This window comes from Numenius arquata, chromosome 10 (assembly GCF_964106895.1).
Source record: "Numenius arquata chromosome 10, bNumArq3.hap1.1, whole genome shotgun sequence".
NCBI lineage: Eukaryota > Metazoa > Chordata > Aves > Charadriiformes > Scolopacidae > Numenius > Numenius arquata.
The window spans coordinates 45,755,286-45,779,638 of record NC_133585.1 but is presented as its reverse complement, the minus strand read 5'-3'; the positions used below and the strand labels follow the sequence as shown (position 1 = coordinate 45,779,638).

General features: G+C 43.8%; 1 protein-coding gene across 1 annotated transcript in view; it reads left to right on the top strand.

The window, feature by feature from the left end:
- Window positions 1-217: 217 nt before the first annotated feature.
- LNX1 (ligand of numb-protein X 1) overlaps window positions 218-24,353 on the top strand; it is a 64,150-nt gene continuing 40,014 nt past the window's right edge. Inside the window, exon 1 of the mRNA XM_074154764.1 lies at window positions 218-309. Within this exon, the coding sequence (XP_074010865.1) occupies window positions 218-309 (92 nt within the window). The remainder of the gene's footprint in view (window positions 310-24,353) is intronic.

Sequence of the window (24,353 nt, the reverse complement as noted above, 5' to 3'; positions counted from 1 at the left end):
GATCGAGTAATCCTCTTACAGGTCAATGATTTTTTACAGTGTAGCTCTGTTTGAGGGATTTAAGCTCCAGTCATAATGTGCTACCGTTGCGTTGAAACGGGAAGGCTCGCTTAGAAGGGGCTTGGCTGGCACAAAGGCTTCACGTTGTGTGTCCCACCAGCACAGAGAGACAGTTGGAAGGAGGAAACCTAGCAGCAGTGCCAGCCCTGCACTGGAAATGAAGGCTCTCCTGTTACTGGTCCTACCTTGGCTAAGTCCGGCAAACTACATAGACAATGTGGGCAACCTGCACTTCTTGTACTCCGAGCTGTGAGTACGCACGGTCGCCCCGGCGTCGTGCTCTCTGTCTGTCTGTCTCACCCGAGCGGCGGGAAGGGGCTCGCCATGAGCCCTTTGTGGTGGGGGTATCTGTCTGTCTGTCCGCCTGTGTGTCCGTATGTACGTGCGAAGAAAACCCCTCAACCTCTTGCCAACAGCTTCAAACCCTGCTGCGAACCAGCGGCTTCCCATCCGGAGGGCTAATTATAGCAGTACGTCCCCATTGCTCTCTGCTTTGGGAGCAGCTGAGCCATACTGAGCAAAGCTGCCTTTTCCCTTATCCACTTGCTTTTCTGTGCCGACATTCTCAGTGGTTGTTGGGTTTGGGTTGGTGGTTTTGGTTTTGTTTGTTTGTTTGTTTTCCTCCATTTCTGAATCTGTGTCTTTTCTTTACTTTCCATAAATAGCTTTGCAGGGGAGGTGGGCGTAGAGGAGGGCATCAGGGTAGACACCCCCGGTGGAGTGTTCTCTGTGTGCACATGCATCATGTTCTGTGTGTAAAGCTGCACGCCTGTAGCAAAACGCTGAAGAAGCCTTTCACCAGAAATAATTCACTTGAGACAGGGAAGAAATTTCCCGTCTTTCTGTTTTTGCCCACAGCAGATTGTTATTTTCTCTGTAACGCAAATTTAAGCTTAGCAATCCATTCATATATCTTCATGTTTTTCTTTTTTTTTTCTTTAAATACCTCAAACAACTCCATATCTGATCTTTCCAACCCATAAAACAAATATTCTATGGTATAATCTGTAAATGATATTAGTTTAATTTGTCCTTGGATGTTATTGTATTAGTTAATAGGGGGTTTACGACTAGAAATAGATATTTGTTCCAGTATGCTTTAATTAATTATGTTTTGTTTTTATTCTAACAAATTGTAAACTCTGAAGACCTTCTTTGAGATAATGAATGAAAGGGCTGTTTCTGCTCAAAAATGAAAAATGACTGTATTGTGCCTATAGTGGGAACGTTTTAGTAACAGTTGTGATTAGTACCAATGAGACTAATTTCCAAATGATTTTGTCTCTACTGTCAGACAAAAATAACAGTGTTTTTTTGCAGAAACACAGAGTCCCCTTTTGAAATTCTTGTGTGATATGCGTGGCGACTATTAATAATGCAGTCACGCTGCATACAACAGCTCAGGATTTCTATATGCCATAGGTGTTTTTAAACACTTAACAAATCTGGTGTTGAGGGTTGCAGCTATGCCCTCATTTTAATTTACTTATTTAATTATTTTTAAAGAATGTTAATTTTTTTTAAAAAAGGGGGGCAAAAAAAAGCCCCAGTTAAGCCAAGCAGGCTACAGGAGCAATCAAGCTCAAAACAGAGCAGATGAACACTTATAATGGAAACAATGGCATCTGGGACATCTAGTTTCCAGGAAAACAAACTGACGAGATTAATCGGAGCACAGGCGCAGACGCAGCCTACTTGCTTTTCTTGGGGAATTCAGGTTCACTGATTCTCCCAGCGTAAAGGGCTCCGATGTACGGTAGCTATTCGTCTCTTATTTGTTTAGCCTTCTAACCCACAGAGATGTTAGTCTTGCTGGATGTCGGCAGTCGTGCTTAATGGAGCGGGTGTGGGCTGGGGCTTGGACGTGCATCTTCAGTTGTCAGCAATGGGAGATGCAGGTCCCCATCCCCTGGATACTACCTGGATCCAGGAGCTGGTGCTCAGGACCTCCTGCACCGCTCTATTTCTGGCCAAGGCAGCGGGAAGCAGGATTTACTGGGGCTGACATAATCCAAAAGGGCGTCGGGCAGTTTGAGCTCGTTTCAGGAATTTCTCCTCCTCCATGTGTATTTGGTGCCTCTGGCTGCTGCTGGATGCTGCACAAGGCACTGACATACTAAGCTGTGGGATGGATTCAAGGTCCTCTCTAATAGCTGCAGTCAGAAGAAAAAGAGAAATACTGTTTTCAGTCCTGTTTAGTTAGTTTATACAGACGTTATGACCTACAGGTTGCTATTTTGGTTGCTCGGGCACTTGCAGGCGGGATGCTTTTTGTGCAAAGATTTTGAGTGGGGGAGCACGAACGCCAGTGTCCAGGGCAGCCTGGCACCTGGGGGCACAGGTTTACTGCCCCAGCCCTTTTGTGCCCCAAAACCCCACAGAGGCAGCTTTGTACATCCTTCCCCACAGGCAACCGAAAAGCCACTGCCATGTGTAGTGGATCTGATGGCTTGCCGCACAGCTCGAAACTAGACCGTAGTAGATGGAAAGCATTTTTTTTTTTCATTATCACACTACCTTTGTTTGCTGTCCAGTACAAATACTGGCCTCAATCGGGACTCATTATTTGGTTGGCTGGCAGCCACCAGAGATACCAGCCGAGGTGGGGGAGGGGACCAGCAGGGATGCGAGCAGCAAGGAAGGAGCTGGAGGACCATGGGGGACATGGTTATGATCATTGGTCCCAGCACAAGAGAAAAGAATAAGAGAGCTGGGACTTGCACTGCCCTCCTGTTCATACAGCCCATCTCTTCCCTTCTACCCCATTTGAACAAAGGTTAGGTTATTTGTGTTGCATTGGAAGGATTTGCTTTAGTTTGAGGGCATTTTTTTTCCTAAGTGCGGAATGAGTGGCTTGGGGAATAGGGATTACAGTATAGCCCAAAGCCCCTCTGGAGATGTGGGCTCTGGAATCCGTCTAAGAAATAAAGAGGAGATTTTAGGAGAGTCGAAGAGGAGAAATGGAGCTGGGGAAAGGCTGTGTCAGACCCTTTGCACTTCGGCTGGGTGCCACGCGGGTAGGAAAGAGGTGTGTGGATGTGTTGTAGTGGCACTTATGAGACAGATGTTGGGTGTTGCTATTTTTAGTTTTCTGTTGGCAGTCTGATAATTATAGGTATTCTCAGCAAGCAACTACATATCTCCTGACACTGTCGCTTGCACTAAAACCACTTCCCTGGCCATTGCCTGTTGTCCCTCCCTTGGCCCTCAGCAAAGATCTCAGCACAGATGCTGTTCTTGTCCTTGCTCTTAGCCAAGTCATGAAGAGCAGCCCGTGATAAGCCAGGGTGATCCCTCCTGAGGGGAAGTCCACAGAAACACTTGGCAGAAGGACAAGAGAATTCTGTGAGGTCTCCCTCAAGGAACCTCTGGGAGGAGGTGGAATGTAACCACACCAGCCCAATGGCTCTCAGCATCATAAGGGTCTACATGGGTCTTGAGGAGACCCCAGTCCGAGGTCCATGCATTTTCCTTTATGTTCCTGTAAAGCTGCTTTGACAGACATCTGGTCTCTTTCTTTCTTATCTAAAATGTCTTCAGAAAGGAAATACTTGCCCAAGCATTCTTTTGAGTCAGGGTATGTTATCCCCCCAGTTAAAAACAAGGTGGGTGGATCAAGAGGCAGCTTGTGGCTGCTGCAGGAGGGTCTGCTGGGGGTGAGGACCTGGTAACACTGCTCACGCTGAGGGATGCCAGCCTCCATCGCTATCCCTCTAACTTCAAAGCGGGACCTGTGCAGAGGGGTATTTCTCAATAGAAGGATCTTCTGCGCTTTGAGCTCAATGAGCCACTCAGAAATAAAATTGTGAGGGGAAGGAGGTTACAAGACTAGACAGTGAATAACCTCACCTTGTCCCTCTGAGGACCTCGGTGACGTGGAAAGCACAGGGTGGTTTCCAAAGTAATCCCCCTTCGGCACGTGGCTGTACTGACCGAGCGAGTACCTGGGAGGGTGCTGGGCATCCTGTGTGCTCAGCACAGGTCGAGCACTGGGGAGCTGGTTGCAGCCACAGTTGCTGGCACTGCTTCACTCCAGGGATTAAACAGCTCCTGGCCTTAGTCACTGCTGGTAATCCACCAGCTAGATCCACCCCACTAATTTGAAACAAGCCGTTTTTTAAAAAATCTATTGCTTGTTAGGGTGAAATGCATAGCCTACTCCTGCATGCAAAAAATTCACTGCTTCTTTTTCTTACCCCTTTTGGGTTTTACGTAAAATGGTCAAAGGGATCTCACCAAATTAACTGGATCAAATTTCCCCATATAACTTTTATATGATAACTGCTCTCTTAAATTTCAAAAGAGTACTTTGTGGTGGAATAGCCAGTAAAATTTAGTTTCTCTGTTCATTCAATTTAAAAAGAAGAGACACAAGCACCAGTTGTCTTCTAGTGTCCTTGGGCACATATTTTTTACAGTGAGAACAATTTAGTTCAAGCTATTAGGTACACCCTCCCAGCCCCCTTCCAGCACTGAGCTTAACCATGGGGCCAACTTCTTTAATTTCTGTCCAACTCAGTGGGGAAACTTGTGTCTGGCTTCAAGTCTGCCCTTGTGAAATTAGCTGCATGGAGGCTGGGGAACACAGAGCATGAATTATTCATAACAAAATTGACAAGCCTGGAGCACCTTTTGGGCTCATGTTTTAACCCACTGCAGAAGGCACGTGTTGGCCTCCTTACTCCATGCAAAACTGCGTGTATGGAAATCTGTGTCAGAGTTAAGCTGTGAGGTTAATTAAAGCTGAAAGTGTTGGAAAGCAAGGCTTGAATGGAAAGATTCTTGAATGAAAATATAAAGGAAATGTTTAGACTATCTGCATTAAATAGCCAGGACAAAGCACGCTCAGATAAAATGCAAAGGGTCCTTTCCAGTGTACTAGAGTCGGATGTCTCTCAGGGAAAGCAGAACTGAGGTGAGTTGAAGGAGAAAGGCATGGAGAGCTGCCCATTAGGTTCATCCCTGTGCTCCAGCCTCACAAAGGGGCCAGGATAGAAACATGGCAAACTCTGGCATCTCGCATGGAAGCAAGAAATACAGTCTTCTCAGTTCCTGGCTCTTCTTGGCCCCAATATCGTCTTTGGGAAAGCTTCTGCTCTGGATATTGTCTTATATCAAGTCTGAGCAGGTACCGTGGTGCAGGTGAGCAGTAGGCACCGGGCACTCTCAGGCTCCCTTTGTTTCTTCCCAAGCTCTCTGCAAGGGCAGCAGATCCTCCAAGGAGCTGGTTTTCCTTCAGACTTCTGATATCTCTCCCAAAATCTCCAGGAACAGTTACTGTTACTTCCCCAGCCTGTCTCCTCACCACCTTGTGTCTGACCACAGTCCAACAGCCTTCTCGCTGCTCTTCCACAGCCGCCCGTTGCTTCGTACCTCTTCTGGCCCTTAACTTTGTTTATTCCCCTCTTCTCTTTTGCCTTGACCCTGCCTCTGTTTTCTTCTCTCTTTGTATTTCCAGCTTTTAGAACTGAACAGTAAATCTTGACATTTTAGTATGAAATATGGCCTGAAAGCCCCCAGTCAGAAGCCCGTGTAGGTGAGCTGCAAATATACTGTATTATTCCTAAAAGTACAGTGGGAACTGTGATCTAAACTCGTGGTGTTGAGGTGCCCAAAGTGAAATTGCTAAGTATGTTAGGTGTTGTATTCAGGAGCGTTTGACACAGACTAAGATGCTAGCACGGGAGGTGCAGCAGAAAGGAGTCATTTCTATTGCCCTTGGCTGGTTTGGGTCTGGTCGCTCTTCGACCAAGGGCTGATTGCACTCTGCCAAATATGCAGTGTTTTCCCCTTGGCATGGTGGGGTCTGGGTCTCTCCCGCACCTTCTGCCACGCTCTCCCAGCGACAGCACCTTTCCCCGCCTGCACATCCCTCCTGGTTCCACAGCCCAGGTCAGAGAGTGCTGCGTTCTCGTGGCATGAGTAAGTGTTACCGGTTACCAGCTTTTTCCCCAGCTCTGTGATTCTAGGTGCAGAAATAAATTTGTCTGGGACAGCTCCAGAAACCAAAAGCCCTTTGAGAGCTTTAAGAGTTTGTTGATTCTGCCTGGGAATTCTGCGCGTAATGAAAGTCGGTGTTTCAGTTATACTTTGAGAAAGATCCTGCTTCGTCCCTTCTGTGCATGAATGAAACTCGCCTTTACTCCGTTCACAGCTACCTACACACAGCTGAGATCAGAATTAGGCCTTTTGCTCTGCTGGAATGTTTTCTCATGGCTGGAGCCTTCTCACACCTTTGGAAAAGGCTGACGTTGGCTAGCGTCAATCTCAACAAATACATTTTGTTGCCAAAAGTAAAACCTGAGCCAGCCAAAAAAAAAAAAGTGAAACCCTGCCAAGCTGGAAAAGCAACGCAACAATTATGGTTGGCAGAAAGCTTTCTTTTCATGAATGAGTTATGTCTCGGTTATGTCTGATTTTTGCGTGGGCTGCTCAAAAGAAGTAGGCTTACATGCCTTGCCTGTGTAACGGGAGCACGGAGGGGGCAAACCTTGTTCCAACTCAGAGGTTGCTTCACAGCGGGCAATCCACCTTGGGATGGGGACCAGAGAGGGCAAAGCACCAGGGGGGCTGGCACATGGGGGAAGGAGTGAGGTGATGGGAGCTGCAGGAGGTCGGTGGTTACTCACAAGCAGCAGACTCTCGTTTCTCGGCTGACATTAAGCCACACAGGCCGTATGCTGCAAGTTTGGCCGACCTCCGCATCTCTCTGACAATTAACCTAGATTAGCACTGGCACTGGCAGCATGACAAGGATATGTTTCCTTGAGCTATTTCCCTGACAAATCTGGCAGAACTGGGCTGTCCTGCAACGCGAGGATAAACACCGCTCTTGCAGAGCTCTTATGCCTGTCATAGCTTAAAATCCTGCTCTGAATCCTGGTTCTGAGATCAGCTGCAACGCGGCTCCTTTCCCTGTAGGGAAGCAGACTAGTAGGTCTCGGGGTCCTGGGTTTTTTTTAACACTCTTGACCTTTTGGGGGAATCTGCCTTCAAGGTCCCCGGACTACAGAGCAACCAGCTGTGTTTTGTGATCTTCTCCATAAGCAGAGCTATCTTTAAGGAAACTAGAAGTGATTTTCTGCATCTTGGCATGTGACTCTGTGTCCAAATTGTGCTCCCCCCACCCCCAGCCATGTAGTGACCGAGTGCACGAGGATGCCGACAGCACAGGAGACAAACGCAGAGGTTTCATAGTAACATCACTGGTACTGTTGGACTAATAGCATGGCCTGTGTGACAGCATCGATGCGGCTGCCTGGGGCTTCCTGTTTCAAAAGGAGGGTCCAGGCTGGTCCCTGTGTGTTGAACTGGTACCTCAGTGGAGGGATCTGTTGGTCAATGACATGTCATATGTCATAACCAAAAGCCCACTGCCACCAAAGGATTCCTGGCTTGGAGCTGAGCTCTATTTTGGGATTAAGAATGTGAACTTTTTTTTTTTTTAAACATCTTAGAAAGCTGAATTCACCCCTAGGCCTCAGCAAAGTTGCAGCTGGTGAAGACTGAATTTAGCCAGTGAATCCTTGGGCTCTCTCTAGAACATGCTTTATTCATTCATATAATTTATGAATTGACAACAGATTCTGAATATAAATTGAAGCAAATTCAGGAACAACGTAGTGAAATGACTGGAGATTGCAACAGACGCCATACAACTTTTACACAAAAGAAATGAACTGTGAAACATCCATAACTTCTACATATTGTACAATATATCCTGCCAATATGAAGGAAAAGAGGCTGACTGTAACAGTGGGCAGGTCAAGCTATATTTCTACGAAGTTTTTGTCTCCCTTCTGTTGAGTTTCTGTTGGCAGCACCATCTTTATCGATAAAGTCTTTTTCTTAGTGGTGCAGGCAGGCAATCAGATTTGTAATGGTCACACGTAGTGTTGACTGTATCTGCTCTGGTATTCATTCTCTCCTCTTTTTAGCAAGACACTGAGCTAAGTATAATGGATCCCTGGGTGAGGAGGAAATAACCACCATTGACTCCTCTGTCCTTGTGGAGCCGTCTTGCTCCATGGCACTGCTATGACACGTGGCATGAAGTCAGGTTAAGACGAGATATTTGCAGTGCTGGAGTCATGCTTGGTTTTTATTTGCTCTTCTGCTAATTCACTGCATATTATTTTCCTAAATATTCTAAGATAAATGAATAAAATGTCTTGAGTGGTATAAATCTCAGCTACAATATTCTATCATCTGTGTATTACTTTGGGATTTATTTTTCCCTCCTCGACTCTCTTGAAATCGCGTTGGCAGGAAGTGTTTTAGGTCAGCAAGTCATTTCATGTGTACTTGTTGGGAAGCTTACACCTCTCTCTCTATTACGCATTGCAGTCCCATCATTCATTAGACAGGGTTTAATATATTCTTAATGTAGAATTTCTATAATTTAGTAACCTCTTAAATAAAGGACGAGGGGAATCTGATGTGCCCTAAGGACCGTGTTTTTCTCTCTCCTCTGCAGAACTTAGTGAACTGATAAGATTAGTAGACTGATAGCCTCATTATTTTTTGTGGTTTATTAGAAACAGACAGCACCATTTTTGAAAGTATAATTCAGGTATTTTTTTTTCTTCTCCCATATGTAATAAGCATTATTGTTATATGTTATTTTTAGCATTCAGTTAGCACTGGTGATGTCCCACTGCTTTTAGCTTTCCCTCCCATGTAAAATGAGTAGTGGAACGGTTTCATAGGAGCATCTGCAGAGGCCCCTTCACTTGTGGATTTTATAACTCAACAGTATGAAAGGCCAGAAAATATCCCATGTGGAGCAGGCTTTTATGGAGAGGAGATGGGCATGATTAACCAAATCTGTCCTGTGATCCACAGGAGACCACTGGAAGCAGGGAGTATGCTGTGCTGCTGCTACTACATGAGGATGTGTAGGTTGATATGGATGAGCAAGGCTGTTTCGCTTGATGTGTATGAGCACCTCCTGCCAAGAGGCTAAGTTACAGTCAGAAATAAGCGCTCTATACAAAGAGCACATGTTGCAACACAGCCCTTCGCCAAACAGGTTTTGCAGTGGGAGCGGGAATCCCAGGAGGTGGTTGTGTCTTGCCCTTGTCAGCTCCCAAAGGAGCCTCGCCACTGGTTCTGGTTTAAACAATTGGCACATCTCTCCTTCGAGCATTAGTACCTGGTTTGCAGTTACAGCAGGAAGGTGGCACTGCTGGAGAAAGGATGAATACAATTCTTTCCCTTTGTGCATACCCTGGTGTTTCTTTTTTGCTCTTGGCACTGTGTGGTTACAGTTGTCACTGGGAATCTCTTGTGGGGATGAGCATAGTTGAAAATGTCAGTTGCCCCAACCCAGACTCTGATGGAGATATTGATACCAGTAATATTAGTAAATCAGTCTAGAAATGTGGAGAAGATCCTGCTGAGGGTGGCCAGTGGTGGCTACTGCAATCCACGCCATCCTTGTGCCCCTCCTGCTGCCACCTGGGCCCTGGCATAGGACTGGCAGTGTCCTGCGCATTCTTCACAGCCTCCAGTGCTGAGGACGAGCTGTGCTCTCCACATCTGCTTTCCACCTGCTCTGTGCTGTCGTAGGTCAGGGGTATGGCCATACAAATGCACATTCCTTAGTGCTGTGTTGGTACATTTTCTCAGTGTCCATTTTTAAATTGTATTTAAATTTTGCATATCTTGATGATTGAGTGTGCGTCGTTTCTCGCAAGCATGCTGCTTCCAGTTTTTTCCCTCAGAGGAGATTAAATTCCAGTACATTCTTGTTCTATCCTTCCAAGGCATGAGTGTAATGAGGTTGGACAGTAATGGTTGCTGGATTTCACTTTTTTTCTGCTCTCTCCCCAGTGGTCTAAGCATCTGTAGGTTTGAAGGCACTTACACTTATGGTATGCGAGTTCAAAATAAATCAGAAGAGAATAGACCAAAACAGGACAGAGCATTTAATAAGATATATAGTGTACATATAAACTTGCCCTTAATATGTTGAGCTGACAAAGCAAATAAAAGCGAAGTCCCACAAATCTGCCTTTTCTGTAATCTAGGCTTGAATAATAGTAACATGACCTAAGTGAACAAACGAAATTTATAAAAGGAGGCTGAGACTAGGTAACCCTCTTCTAGAGCTGATGAACTGTAATCCATACCAAACATCTCCAAAACAGATTTGCTCCTGTTCCACCTACCTCGCAACACAATCTATCTTTGTCTTTCTCTTCCTTTCCCTTTCCCTTCTTCTTCGGCAGATGCTTAGTTACCTCCCTCGTATTTTTGCTAACTCAGTGTTGCAGAGAAGTTAACAGTCTCTATCTTAGAGAGAAAATGCATTTCACAGATTTGTGATAGCCTCCTTGCTTTTTGTTAAGGTCTGCTAATTGTTGTTCAGATCTTCCTGTGCTTCACGTCTCCTCTGTTTTTCAAATCCCCAGCAAATAGGGGTTGACAACCAACACAAGAAAATACCATAGTGATTTTGTGCCCTGTGGTGCTTTACAACACCAAGGGAACTCACAGCTGACAGCATGAAGGTTTTTTGTCTGTGATGAGAAAGCTTGATTTGCTTGCGTGTTGGGTAAAAATAATGGTTTGCTCTTAATAAGTGCTTATACTTTTTGCAGCATTACATAAACTCTCTTGACGCTACCTGCTAAGTGCGAATCGGCTGCTTCTGCCCTATATGTGTTTTGAGAGAAGACGCAGGTTTTGAACTCTTTAAATAGGAATCCTTCTGTTGGTTCACTTGACATGACTTGTAATGCTCATTCAGTCTCTGTCATCACCAGTGCCAGACTGTGTTTTGGTTTCTTTAGCCATTTTCCACCTGGCTGCTCCTGGCTACCCTAAATCTTTGCTTCCTTTCAGTTCCTGTTTTCTTTACACCTCTGCTCTTGCCTCTCCCACACGTCAGCCCCTCTTGGTACAGCAGTACCAAGGCATCAAGGTTATTAGGGAAGCGTGGCCTTGAACACTGCACGGCACAACGGCAGCATGTTTCTTCTGTCCGGTGAAGGGAATTTAAGTGGTTTAAAAATGTAAGGTGCTCTCGGTCAAAGACTCCGTTGTAACCACTGCAGTAAATGCACAGACTTAAGATCAAATAAGTTCAGAGTATGCTGGTCCTGGATTCAACTGCAGTAGGTGAATGGAGACCACCCACCCATAATTTCAAAGTCAGTTGAAGTTGCTAATTTCAATCAGTCCATAGAGAGACACTTCTGCCGGGGCTGCACAAGCCCTGTCCTCCTTGTTGTAGAGGTGGTGAGACCCTTTCTGCTCCCTTCCCTTATCTCCAAGCACCTGATTGGTCCATGAAATAGTCTGTGAAAGGGCTATTCCCTGGAGAGTCTTGTCTTGTTCAAGGAGAATAAGGAGGAAAAAGAGAGAAACTGGCTGACCTGATCTGTCAAGGACCCTTGTGGTTAACTCCAACGGTGCTGAGCACATTGAGCCATGTGTCTTCCATCACCTTGCACTATTGCAGCACTACAAAACTCTGAGCTGGTAACACTTCTTATTTGAAATTTATGGATTAATGTATGAGTAAATTGTGAATTTAAGCTGCAGGGCTTAACTTCAGAAAAATGTGCAGAGTTGAAGGCTCAAAACGAACAAAGCTTTATGGATTTACCAGGTTTGATGAGACTCTCTTTATATTAACTTCCCTTTAGCAGTCTTGGTGAATTCTAAACATTTATCTGTTAGACTAAACATAGGTTAAGCCAGGCTGTGAAATAGCTCAGTTGTAGAACTGACATCTAATCAGAGTTTTATCAGCTGATCCTCTGGCTAGTTAAGTTACCATCTGGACTGAAATACTTACAAAAGTTGCAAACTGTCCTACAAAACCCACTACAAACAGTGAAAATAAAATAAACCAAGAAAATAAGGGCCATAAGTTCTCCCCTCTATCAATCAATTCCTCTTACTGAGTTGATTTGTTTGGTTCAAGGACCTTGTCTCTTGTTGTTATTTTATCTGCTATTCCCGTACTCAGACAGAGGAAGCTATGGAAGATGGAAGAAGTAATAAAAAGAGTAATGTCAATATACTAGACCTTTTCCTCACTTAGATTAGTTCTTTATAGATATTATTCCATTAACTTCAGCAAATTACTCTCTTGAATTTCATTGGAAGTAATTAGGAAGAAAATGAGGTTTTGCATATATGGGCCAACCTCTATTTTTTACACCTATATAGAAGAGAAATAGAACAGTAGAGATCCAAAAAAATATCTGGGGAAAAGGAGTATCTAACCACACTGGTTCACACCATGTGGTTTTTAGCAGAAACAGCAATTTTAAAAAACAGAGCATCCCTTGAGGGCGTGTGGGTGAATAAGTTGAAACAATACAAATAAAATGTCATGGACTCCAGCTTCTGCAATCTCTGTGGCAGTCTCCCCTTCCCTCCAAAAAAACACACCCCTGTGTGGGAGCTTTGTAAAACCTCAGACTCCACTTCTCCTGTCCCTTGTGACAATGGTAGCTGCATGATAACAAAACTTACAAAATTGTGACTTTTCTCCTGGTTTTGAGGTTGCGTTTATTTTTTTGTTGAAATTTATGTTCCCACATTGGCAGACACAAACTCCAAGACTTTGACACTGACCAGAAAGTCCCTCTGAGGCAGGATGTTTTCAGGAGAGTAGCAGGACTGGTGATAAAACAGGGACTCGTTGCTGAATGGTCAGATCTGCAACTAAAGGGCAAAGGTGCAGAAAGGACCCCGTTTGTCTCCAGCATTGAAGCTAATCCTTGTAACGGTCATCCACATCACCACAGAATGCTTCAAGGGTTTTAAGAGTGAACAGACTTGCTGCCTCTCTCATAAGCTACCAAAGAAACTGAATGGTGTAGCTATAGGCCAGGGACAAATCCTGGTTCCTTCTTACCACACCTCTGGTTGACCACGGTGATGGGGATGCAGTAGGAATCATTTCAATATCTCCATTTCACCTCAGTGTCCTGGACACAAGGAATTGTGGAGGGTTCAGGTTTGGATTTTTTTGTGTTGACTTCAGGGAAATTCAGGGTTTATGGTTTGGGTATTCTTCATTCAAAAAGCTTCTCTGCAATTTTTTCCCCATCTCCTGGCAGTGCTCAAGAGTGGGATAGGTCTGGCACCGTATGACACTCCTCCCTCCCTCTGTCCCCATCCTTTCATTTGAGGAGGACCTAGGCACCAAGGAGGACAGGAGGCAGCGCATGTCCATCTGAGAGATGCTGCAGCTCGCTGCATGGGCATACATTGGCAGGATTTCAAAATGACTTTAAGCTTGTGTTTTGCCTCCCAAGGTGCGTGACTTCCTGCAGAGGGACAGTGTTTTGCCATTTTCTGTGGGCACTGATGGGATGACTGGCCCTGCACGACCCTTCCCTGTGGCGGGTGGTTTACAAAGGGGGAAGACGAAGGGGAGAAAGGTGAAGACATGGGTTTGGCCTGAAATCCTGCTGACATTCCCTGGATGTGGCCATGACCAGGCAGGAGAGGGCTGCACGCAGGGCTATCTCAGCCACAGCATCTGCGCTGAGACACACCTGTGCTCTCCTTTGTCAGAGAGAAACAGGGAAACTGCATCCTAAGTGATTTTATAATTTACATGTCTGTTTTTCAAGTGGTGTTTGATATTTGTAAAGCTAGTCAGACCTGGGCTTCCTGAGCAATGTTTTCAAGATAAGATTAGGACTGTGTGAAGCATTATTCTAGAATCACCTATTGTGCTCTTTGCTGATGACAACTCCCTCGGCACTTTTATTTTTTCCTCTCTGACATTTCCAAAAAGAACAGCTGTGCTGCCTGTGGTCCCCTGTGCCAGGGAAGCAGTTGCTGATGTTATCCTCCCCTCCCTTCTGACTGCTTTGCAAAGAGTGTTTCTTCCAGGTCTTTTGAAATAGAAGAGAAATGGTCCTCGCCCTTGCAAACAAACAGTGAGCTTTCAGGTCCAGGGTTGAGCACAGAAATTTAGGTGACCCATGATTCTGCATCTTTAGTAATGTTGGGTGCAGCACCAGAGCTCTGTTTCAAGTCCCAACCTCTTTTGTGTTTTTAGAAGGTAGATGGTTGTCTGTTATTTTCATTCTCCCCTCTCCTTTGTGCTAGAGATACTGAGGTATCTAATGGGGAATAAAAATGCCGTTCCTACAGTTAAGGCTCTGTGGGACTGCTTTTATTCTTATTGCCTTTTGTGCTATGATAGTCTTAAGAACCCACAAATGAGCCAAATCTGTGTTGTGGGAGACATTGAACAAAAACATAGTAAGCCCTAAGGACTTTTTATTACACATGAAATAAAGCAAACCCGTAACTTGTTTTCAAGATGAGGCATGTTGACGGGTGGACCCTGGCTCTCACAGAGCTCCAGAGCTTGAACTATGGGACAATATTGCCTCTTAACTGATCCTGAACCACTGCTAGACAGGGCTGATCAAATGAATCACCTTTTACAGAGTTAGATCCTTTTATAAAGGTTGCTGCCAGAAAACTCTGCCTACTGAATTGGGAGAGCATTTTTATCCCTAAAGTTTTATCAGGGCAACAGAGTTAAAGTAGTACTTTTAGCTTGTTAATTAACAGAAAACAGTGTTACTTTTTCCCCAGTAGCAGAAGGATCTCTTAATTCACTTCCCTGCGTTCCTTATGCCCATTGGCATGTATATCTGTGCTTCATTATGCCTGCTTTTTCGTGGGCTAAGGCAATGGGGAGGTACCTTTGTAGACTTAAAAACAAACCATAATTTTACTGAGACCTTGGTTATACATGGCCACTACCTAGCGTGAAGAAAGAATCTTGGGATACAGAGCCTGGAGTTATGGAGTGCAATGGCATAGGGAAACTAGCACCTAAATTGGGCACTGAGAGCTCCCACAGTTTCTGTTTGGTGTCCAGAAGAAAATGCAGGGAAGAAAGAGCAGAAATTATCCCAAAAAGATGGTGTGAGCCCACAGGGAAGTTGATCCATAATAAAGTTGGGTGTGATGTGACGATACTGTTCTTACTCTAGGGTAACTTCTCTGGTGAATGCTCTTACTCTGGAACAGGGATGTCTGCAGGGAAGCTATTCTCGGGTGTGTGTTTCTACACATATAATATACATATTGTGGCTAAAGTGTCATTCCACAGACACTCGAGTAATCATGTACTTCCCTGTTGCAGACAGCCCCTTAGGAAGCAGCCCCATCTCTGGAGGCTGATGTGGTTAGCCTTTGCAGAGCAGTTTGTGCTCAGTTTTGGATGGTGTCCTTAATTGCCAGTGTGTAAGTACCCAGTAAACCCTGCTACATGATGTTGTAGCATCTTCAGTCGGCTTTTAAAGAAATAAGGAAATAATTTGCCATGAGTCTGTTCTGTTTATATACAGTCACTAAATTGTTAGGTATTTCTTTCCCTTTCTTCCTTCTCCTCCTTTTCGCTCCGTACTGCATCCTTATAAACACACGGTGCTGAGCTGTCTGGCTTTGCCCTGCAGGAAGCAAACTTGTTTCAGGGCAGTTAAGGAATTTCCTCAGAAGGTGCAACCAGATGAAGATAGGTAAACCACCAACCACTGGTCCAAGGCATCACAAAAAGTATGAAAACAGAGAGCTATATCTCAATTGCTAATATAAATATTTAAATGCACTACCAATTTTGTTTAGTCTGTCTACTCAACTTTTTTTTTATCCTCAATGTCCATGTCAGGCTTCAGCAGATATTTTGGAACCAGAGAAAATTTCCTCCTTGTAGCTGTAAGATTAGTCTGTGTTATAAAGCCGGTCGGTTTGGCTCAATGAGCCATCTGCATTGACAGGCTGTTGCGGTAAAATTTACATGAAGCAAAGTAGGATTTGGTTTATGTATATCTGAATCTGGGCTGCCAATATCTCCAATGCCCCCAGCATGCTGCTGTCCGCTGGACACTGGTCTAGATGCCCAGCTGGAGATCCTGTCTGTTGGTGATGGCTTGGGTCACCTTGAGTCGTGATGTGAGTAGTGCCTTTTCTGTGAAAATTAGCAAGTGATGAGGCATGGCATGAGCACGCTGCTAGGGGTTAGATTGCCAGCTCCCCTTCTGAAGGACCAGGGTTTGAAGAAGACAGATGTAATTATCCTCCTTTCAGAGCCAATAATGAACTGACATCATTTCCTACGCCACCTTGGTTTTCCTGCAAGGGGTCCATCATCACTGCTAACAAGACCCAAGTCTACTTAAATTGTGACTTAACAAAATCACAGCTTGGTCTGGAACAGCCTCAGGCACAGAGGCTGGCTGAGTCACCCAGATGCCACAACCTGTCACAGAGAATTCGCGGTTTGGATTCATTTCAAGGCAGCCTCTCACACAGCAGTCCTGACCCATTTTGTGGGAGCAGCAAGGTCGAGCTGGGTGTGCCCTCTCTAGGAGATTGGGGGCAAGGCCACCTTCTTGGATGACCCAGGGGAATGTAACTGCAGCTCCTGCTCAAGGTTCCGTTCTTCAAACCTGCTGCCCAGGTTTGCCATGGTGTTCTAGGTGCCCAGCTGCATGCATAGAATCATAGAATAGTTAGAGTTGGAAGGGACCTTAAAGATCATCGAGTTCCAACCCCCCTGCCATGAGCAGGGACACCTCCACTAGACCAGGTTGCTCAAAGCCCCATCCAGCCTGGCCTTAAACACTTCCAGGGATGGGGCATCCACAACTTCCCTGGGCAACCTGTTCCAGGGCTTCACTACCCTCACAGTAAAGAATTTCCTCCTAATATCTAATCTAAATCTCCCCTCTTCCAATTTAAAACCATTACCCCTTGTCCTGATGTTTATATTTTAATTTCGAAAGCAAAAGTAGTTATTGGAGCTTGAATATTGGAATTCCCAAAGTTGCAGTGATGTAAAAGGGAAATGAAAGAGCAGCTTCCTAAAGAACATTTTGGGATTTTTTTCTATTTCTTGTATTTTAGTAAGGTGAGTACATAAGTTAATGTGTTTTGTAACAGGACAGTATGAGATGACTGCCTCCTACTCTGAATGGTATTTTAATAAATTTAATAATTAAGAAAAAAGTAGAGTAAAAACATGTTTTCTTATTTGTAATATGAACAAATTGCATAAAATCTGAGAGAGCAGAAGTGACTAAGAAAACCTAAAGAAGCCTATAGCATCTGCAAGCATCCAGGCTTCCTTTTCCATGAAAGGTTGTACCACATGATCTTTTGGGGTCCCTTACAACCTAGGCTCCTCCATGATTCTATGATGATTGCCTTTGTCAGGGAAATCCATTTTGTGTTGTTGGTAATATGCTACCCACTTCTGAAGGCATCTTTTGTAATTAAGTGGTTTCGGTGTTGAATTCCTGCTTCCACCCTAATTTATGTATTTTATCCCTTGATTCATCAGTTCTATCCTGGTGGTCTAAGAAAACAAGACACAATTTTACGGAGAGTTTCTCAACCTGTATCTGAAGCCTCTAGGGTCACTTCTCCAGCTTCAGACTGAAGAAGGGCTTGCATGCCTAGATGGTATTGCCAGGTTTTCCCCAAGATACTGGCTGGACTGACAGAGGACAGTGCCTTTTCTTATGAGCCTCTCCCAACTCCAACTAAAAAGCCACAGCAGCCTTTGAAACAGGATTCAGATTCTCCCTCTCCAGGCGCCAGTTTTTCATTTGGCGACAGCATTGGGCTCCCTCTTGCTTAATCCGCCTCTCTGAATAAGCTTCAGCAGGAAGAGCAGAGATCAGCCTTACCCCAACCTGGCCTGAGCTTTGGCGGTTAGAGCACTCCTGAAAACTGAGGTGTAAGGGTGGGAGCTCCATTAGCCTCTCTTGCCAAGAGAGAGCTGACAGTGGTCCAGGTACACCAGGAGAGAAGCCTCACCGCCAGGTTTTTGGATGCTTTCCATGATATTGAGCAAGGCACTGCTTATAGGTAGCTATGCAGGGAGAAGGGTGAGTGGATTGGGCTTTTTTTCAGATTTGGATAAAGGAATTCAGGTTTAAAGTATTTCTGATAGTTCTGTTAAAAAACAGTGATTCCAAAAAAAAAGTGTTTTTCACAATTTTTACAGCATAAGTGAGCATTTCCTATTATGTGAGTTTTCTGAAGACTGTAAACAACATTCCAGCCATACTTGTGCTGTGGCTGGATATGGACTTTCTGGAGCCTTTAAATGCTTTTACAGTGCGTGTTTATTTTAATGGGAGGGTGAAATATCTCACTGAAATATTTCATATTCAACATATGGGTGGAACTCATAAAACCGCAAGCAGTGAAAATTTTGCATGCCCAATGGGTTTGGGGAGTTTTCTTCTGAAAACTGGCTTGTAACATCCCTCTGATCCATCCTCTTCCAGCCATACGTGCAAAGGAGAAGATTGCAGAGCCAGGAGGCTTAGAAGCCAGAACGGTGTTTCTCTAGCAAAATGGACTGTTGCCTATATTATCTTCATGAAAAAAAAAACAACTCCACACTAGTGTAATGAGATATTTAGTCAATAGCGTGACTTGTGCACTTCTTATGCCAGTGTCAATACTCATTTAGGCTGAAATCCTGGAAACCGAGCTCTGAGATACACCAGGAAATGTTGTACTCTTCCTTCCCCACCCCTACAAGGAGCCTGTGTTGTTTTAGGGTTTTAAGACACAGTGATTTATGATTCACATGCAGTTCACTACTTATAGGACTAATTTGGGGTCCTCGTTAAGTATCAGACATTGGATTTGATAAGACAGAGGAACTGCTTTTTAAAATGGGAAATATTTATGACATCTTAAGCCACTGCTTAGTCATCGTGGCGGAGATGTTTGTTCAGCACTCGGATGGGGCATCTCACAAGGGTCTCTGTGGTTTTTCGACTTCTGAGGAGGCCTGATGAGACCTCCTTTTTCTGACTTTCCCCATGAGAAAGCAAGCATGTGTTCAGAGCTTGATGTGTACTGAGGTGTGTTAGTGCTGTAATTTAGACAATGCTGACCTAAAAAGGATCTTATGTGACTTTTGGGCCACCGAGGTCAGAGGCATAAGCTGCTAGAGCAGTGTCCATAGCATGTGCTGTCAATAAGAGGGCATAAAGACAGCACTCGTTATTTACTGGCTGCAGCCCTATTGTTTTCTGTAATTTCAAATTCCAGTGGAGAACATATTGGTAAACGCAAGCCTTGGGTTGAAAACATCTTGAAATTGAACGCAGTGCTCCCTTTTTATTATTTTACATCTAGAGACTGTATGTCACTGCTTTGTGCCAACAGAAGCCTCAAACCTGATCTCAGTAGTGCTGGCTTGTTGAGTCTGTCACATAGCAGATATTGTAATCAGTTTTATTTTAAAAAACAATGTGTGCTAAGTGTGTGTAAATACAAAGTTTCTGTCTGGCAGGTTCTTCTCTCTGTAGCTGCAAGAATTGGGTTATGCTGATACTGTCACTCTTGTTAAAAAACCAAACCCCCTTGTCCCATTGCAGGCATATTTTGCTCACTGCATCACAAAGTTTTTATAGTATAGGTGGGGACAGTAGGAGGAGAAGACAATGCTGAGGTACTAAGTTCCAGGGGACTAGTTATACCTGTTGAATATAATCCGGTGATCAAAACATCGAACAATAAACATGAAAAACACATGAATCAACAGATTGAATGCTTATTCTTAACATTACTTATACGTGCATCCGCATAGTTTGAAAAATGCAGTGTATTGGATTGTGTGGTTTTATGACGTATAGCATTGCAATGCCTTAAGAATTTCATTGTCCTTGCACTTGTTATTTTTGTCACAGATAACTTGATTTTAGCAGCATTAACATTTTTTGAGCCTTTTATATATATGCTGTGATTTTCCTTAGGCTTATTTTTCAGTTAAGGTTCTAAATAAGGAATATATTGGGTGATCCTGCTGCAGCCTCATTACATATAACCTCAATTCCTACTGTAAAAAGGTTATTATTTTATCAGAAAAAGGCAAAATCAGTGGTCAAGATTGCCTGCAGAGTACTAGTGCTGTTCTTTGAGTGGTCTTGGACAGACTTGAAAACCACTTACGAAGCCAACAGTGGCTGATGGCAGGTCTTATGTTGCTTTCCAAACACCCAACTCGCACACATTGCGTGCGATGACTCCCTCGTGCACGCCGTCTGTAGATAAAAAAGTGTACACCTGTTGATAAGTACCCAAGTTTTCCAGGAAGAAACCTCTCAGGGGGAGTTCTAATTTGTGTTTTCTCACTTTCTTTTGAAACAATGTTCGTTTTTTATTCTTCTTCAAGAGTGGTGAGGGCTGAAGCTTTTAATTGTGCTATATAGAAAACGATCTAATTCTGGAAGGTGATGAAAGCACCCAGTAAAATTTTCATCAAGCTCCACCTTTGCTGAAGTCAAGAGGAGTTTTTTTAGTACTTTAGGACTTTAATGTAGCACTTGAACAGGATTAGTGGGTTTAAATGATGTATTGTATGTTGAAAGCTAAAAGCACTAGAAGCCATCAGCAAGGTTTACAGGCTCTCACCAGCTCCAAAATGCTAGTCCCATGTGTCTTATTTTTCCTTTTTATTTTGCTGTGAGTCTTCTACCCAGGTACTCATAGGCTCTTTGCTGTGTCAGTACCTGAGCACCTACCAAGTGGTAGAGACAGTGTGCTGCTCCTCTGTTTCCCCTCTTTGTGTGAGCTAGTGTTGAGTAGGTGGCATGAGATATGTAGATCTGTTTTGGGGAGCTTCAGTATGTAATTGAGTAAATTCAGTATAAATAAATACTGCTGTTGTTTTGCATCACGCAAGATTACTCTGGTTCTGTACTTCTGGCCAGTAACTTCCCTGTGATGACAAATGTTTGCTTATAGTAATCTAGGAGCAAATAATGATTAATAGGCTGACTGCAGTCTTTCGCCCTGGTTAATTCCTTGGTTTTGTTGCTCCAAGTCTACTTGTGCTCTACAAGCCTTATATACATGTAAAGGCAGCACTGGAAAAAGTAGAAGCTGTAGCAGCAACCCAAGGCCATGCCTTATGTGAGCAGCGGGGACAGGCTGTAGATGCCATTGTGCGTTTTCAGAGCACTGGTGGCTTGGGCACAGGTGGGGAGGGGGCAACAGAAGGAGAAGCCACAAAGTCAATTGTGAATATCAGCTTCTCCAAAGTAGCAGTTGTGTTAGGTATAATACAGAAGCTGTGCTGATCCATAAAAGAAGTTGGCATTTCCAGCCCAAATGCTGACTTACCCATCTCAGCTGTCTCTAGCAATTTACAGCTCCGTTCTCCTAAATGTAAGGCAGCTGAAATTTGTTGGAATGGCTTAAGACTAGAACTTGAAACATTGCTTGAACCTTGGTGAGAAATCAGTACGGTTGTAGTTTCAAAATCATCAGTGACAGAGTAATGGCCTGGAAGAAGTGTCAGGGGAGGGAGAGAACACGATCTGGACCAATAATTTGTACACAGTCCCAACAACAACTGGGATGATTGCACAATAATCCCAGTCATGATTTTTGCCCACAATTGCAGGCAACCAGTATTGTTTACCTATTTCTTCCAATTCCCTGTTCCCATGGTAGAGGTTAATGGGCATTTAAAAACATTTCATAATAGAAGCTGATGGCGGCAGTTGAAATACAATTTTTTGCTTTTTAAAGAGAAGGGGAAAAAAAAGCTTAAACATGACCACATGTTACATGATACTTCGGTAGCATGTACGTGAAGTTTAAACTCTATAGTTTATTTAAGAATAAAAATGTGTTCCAAGTTCTTCCATCTCTCCTGAAAACTAGGAGGAAAACTGGAGATTCCTCCCTTCCCTCAGTATGAGCAGTCAAATTTAAAATGGGGATTTGGTTTACATTGAACGCTTGTTCAATTTGTGTCTGGGACCTGTTGTCTGTCTGTCTGTCAGTAGTTTTGGAAACCGTGGGGACTGAACTCTGAACTGCAATTCCATTCTTCACCAATGCAAAATACTTTCAAGGGCTTGTACCAAAATTGCTAGCCATGCTTGCTCCTTCTCCTCAGCAACCAAATCACAGAAATGGGAGTACATCGCTGTAGCTGATGACTATAGTCATTATAAAGATCACTCAATATATATTTTCCTCATATGTTTAGAAAACCATTTTTTTTAAAATCTGTGGGAACTATAAGTCCTTTTTCTAGTGGTGCACCCAAATTCACATGGAGTAGCTCACATAGAAGTGTAACTATACAGATAGTCCTTCACACGTTCCTTATATAATATACAAATGTATTCTGTTTGACAGCATTACAGTGCAAAAGCATTGTAAAAAAGACAGCCCTCCCCTGGGCCAGATCTTTAGAGATAGGACACAGCACAACTTTAGGCTTTGCTAGAAAGGTGGTTCCCAAGTTTATTGAATTACAATGTCTTCATTAAAACAAAAAGGATGAAAAAAACCCTAGGAAACGGTAACAGGGATATGCAGAAATTAAACTGAAAAAAAAAATTAGATATTTAAGAGGTTTTTCCTATCTTGTGGGAAAGTATTTAAGCTAAGTAACTTTAGCTTAAAGAAATAAATGTTATGAGGACCTTTATAAATATTTATAGAGTGGTAACGCAGAAATATAGAACCACTAAATCTGCTACGTGTTTATAGTTCAGCAAAGGTCTCTGGTTGACAACAGAGAGCAAATAACATGAGAAAATCTCTCTGACAACTAGACAGTGAAGACATTTGCCTCATCTGAACTTCTATCGTAGCTGACACGGAGAAGAGCAGTGTTTATGGAAGCGTAGGATGGAATCGCTCATCCTCAACCCCCCGAGGCAGCGGGGATCAGGGCACTGACCCACGCCTCCCTCCCAGCCAGCCCTCATGCCCCAGGTGTCAGGAAGCTGTCTCTAAAAGGCTTTTATTTATAGAGTTATTGAAATGAAAGAGTAATAGTAACTGGGAAAATTTCCCACTTAAGCTAGGTGAAAAATGAGCATTTTTTTTTCCCCAAACAAGATGGCAAACCTCTGACACTGACGCTTGGATACCCAAGCGCATCAATGCCAGGGTAGAGAGTGCACAGAACAGCAGGGGTGAGCACCTAGAAATGTTGCTGGCATTATAAAATTCAAGTGCAGGTGCAGAAAATGGCCTGTTTCTAGTTGCATGGTTAGACAAGAGGTTTGCAGCCTGACTTTCAGCGAATGTTGGTTGCAAACTGTAATCCAGGAGTTTAAGCTTTGCTTTTTAGATGGCTCATCCACTTCTTTGGGAATGTTGAGGAAGGTTTAATGTAGGCAGGACCTTCCTTGCCATAGCTGGTGATTACAGTAGCTTGACGAATGCTCTTGACATGACCCAATCCTTTATAAAAAGCAGAAAAGGCAAATACGTTAAAAAAAAAAAAAAAATCAATCAGGAATGTATTTATGAAGATTTTTTCATATGCAGCATTTATGCAGTGGTTAATCCTCACAAGAATTCAGAATTACCAAGGTAAAAGATTTGATGTTAAGCACTTGGTTCCAGGATTGATTTTCATATATAGCAAAAAAGAGGAATTTTGGACACTGAACCAGGTTTCACAAGCTGGATTTCTGAGCAAGGATGATACAACAACATTGGGTATAAAGAGCAGCAGGGTATCGGTCACCTTCATTGCTGAAGATGTTGATGTCTGACCTCTTAAGCACCAGTATGGTTGGTCTGGAGGGGAGGCTGTGCATTTGTTGTGTTTTAGTTTAGATCTGTAACATGGGATTTGGTTGGAGTTTAGGTTCCTCACTCTGTTTTCATTTTTGGCTCCAGTTCCTGGTGGCAAAAGTAAGATCGGAAGAGTTGGTGTCCTCTCTGCCTGAGAACTGATAATGTCAGTTCATTCCCTTACATTCCCTTATGATGGAGTTTCAGAAAGCTTCAGAGTTTAGGCGTTTGGCCTGAAATCCGTATGGTTGGTGTCTGGGTTATGTTTGGGCTACAGTCACTGCTGACGCACACATGGTGAGAATAGTTCCCCTAGGGCAGGAATTGCTAACACCTTCTTGAGTCAAATTCTCCAGTTGACATCCCCCTGCTTCCTTCCCAGATGTGGCATCTCACCAGGGTCTCACAAGTGATGTCATCAGCACCAGGTGATCCAGGATGCTCCATGTTGGTCAGCTTCTGTTTCTCCATCAGCCTTTGCACTGGATCCGTTCAGGAGTACCAGAGCGGTCGGGAGAGTTTGTGTGTCGGGGTCGTGGTGTGATACACACTGTTGGTACTTCTGACCCCGGCTTGTGTCAAGCCCAAATTACACAGGGGTGAGACTGCTTGCAGTGAGGGCACAGCTGAAATACACTTGTCTCAGTTTATCAAAATCAGTTTATTAAAATCAGGGTTTAGCTTCGGATCAGCAATGACAGCCCATTAGGCAGTATTTT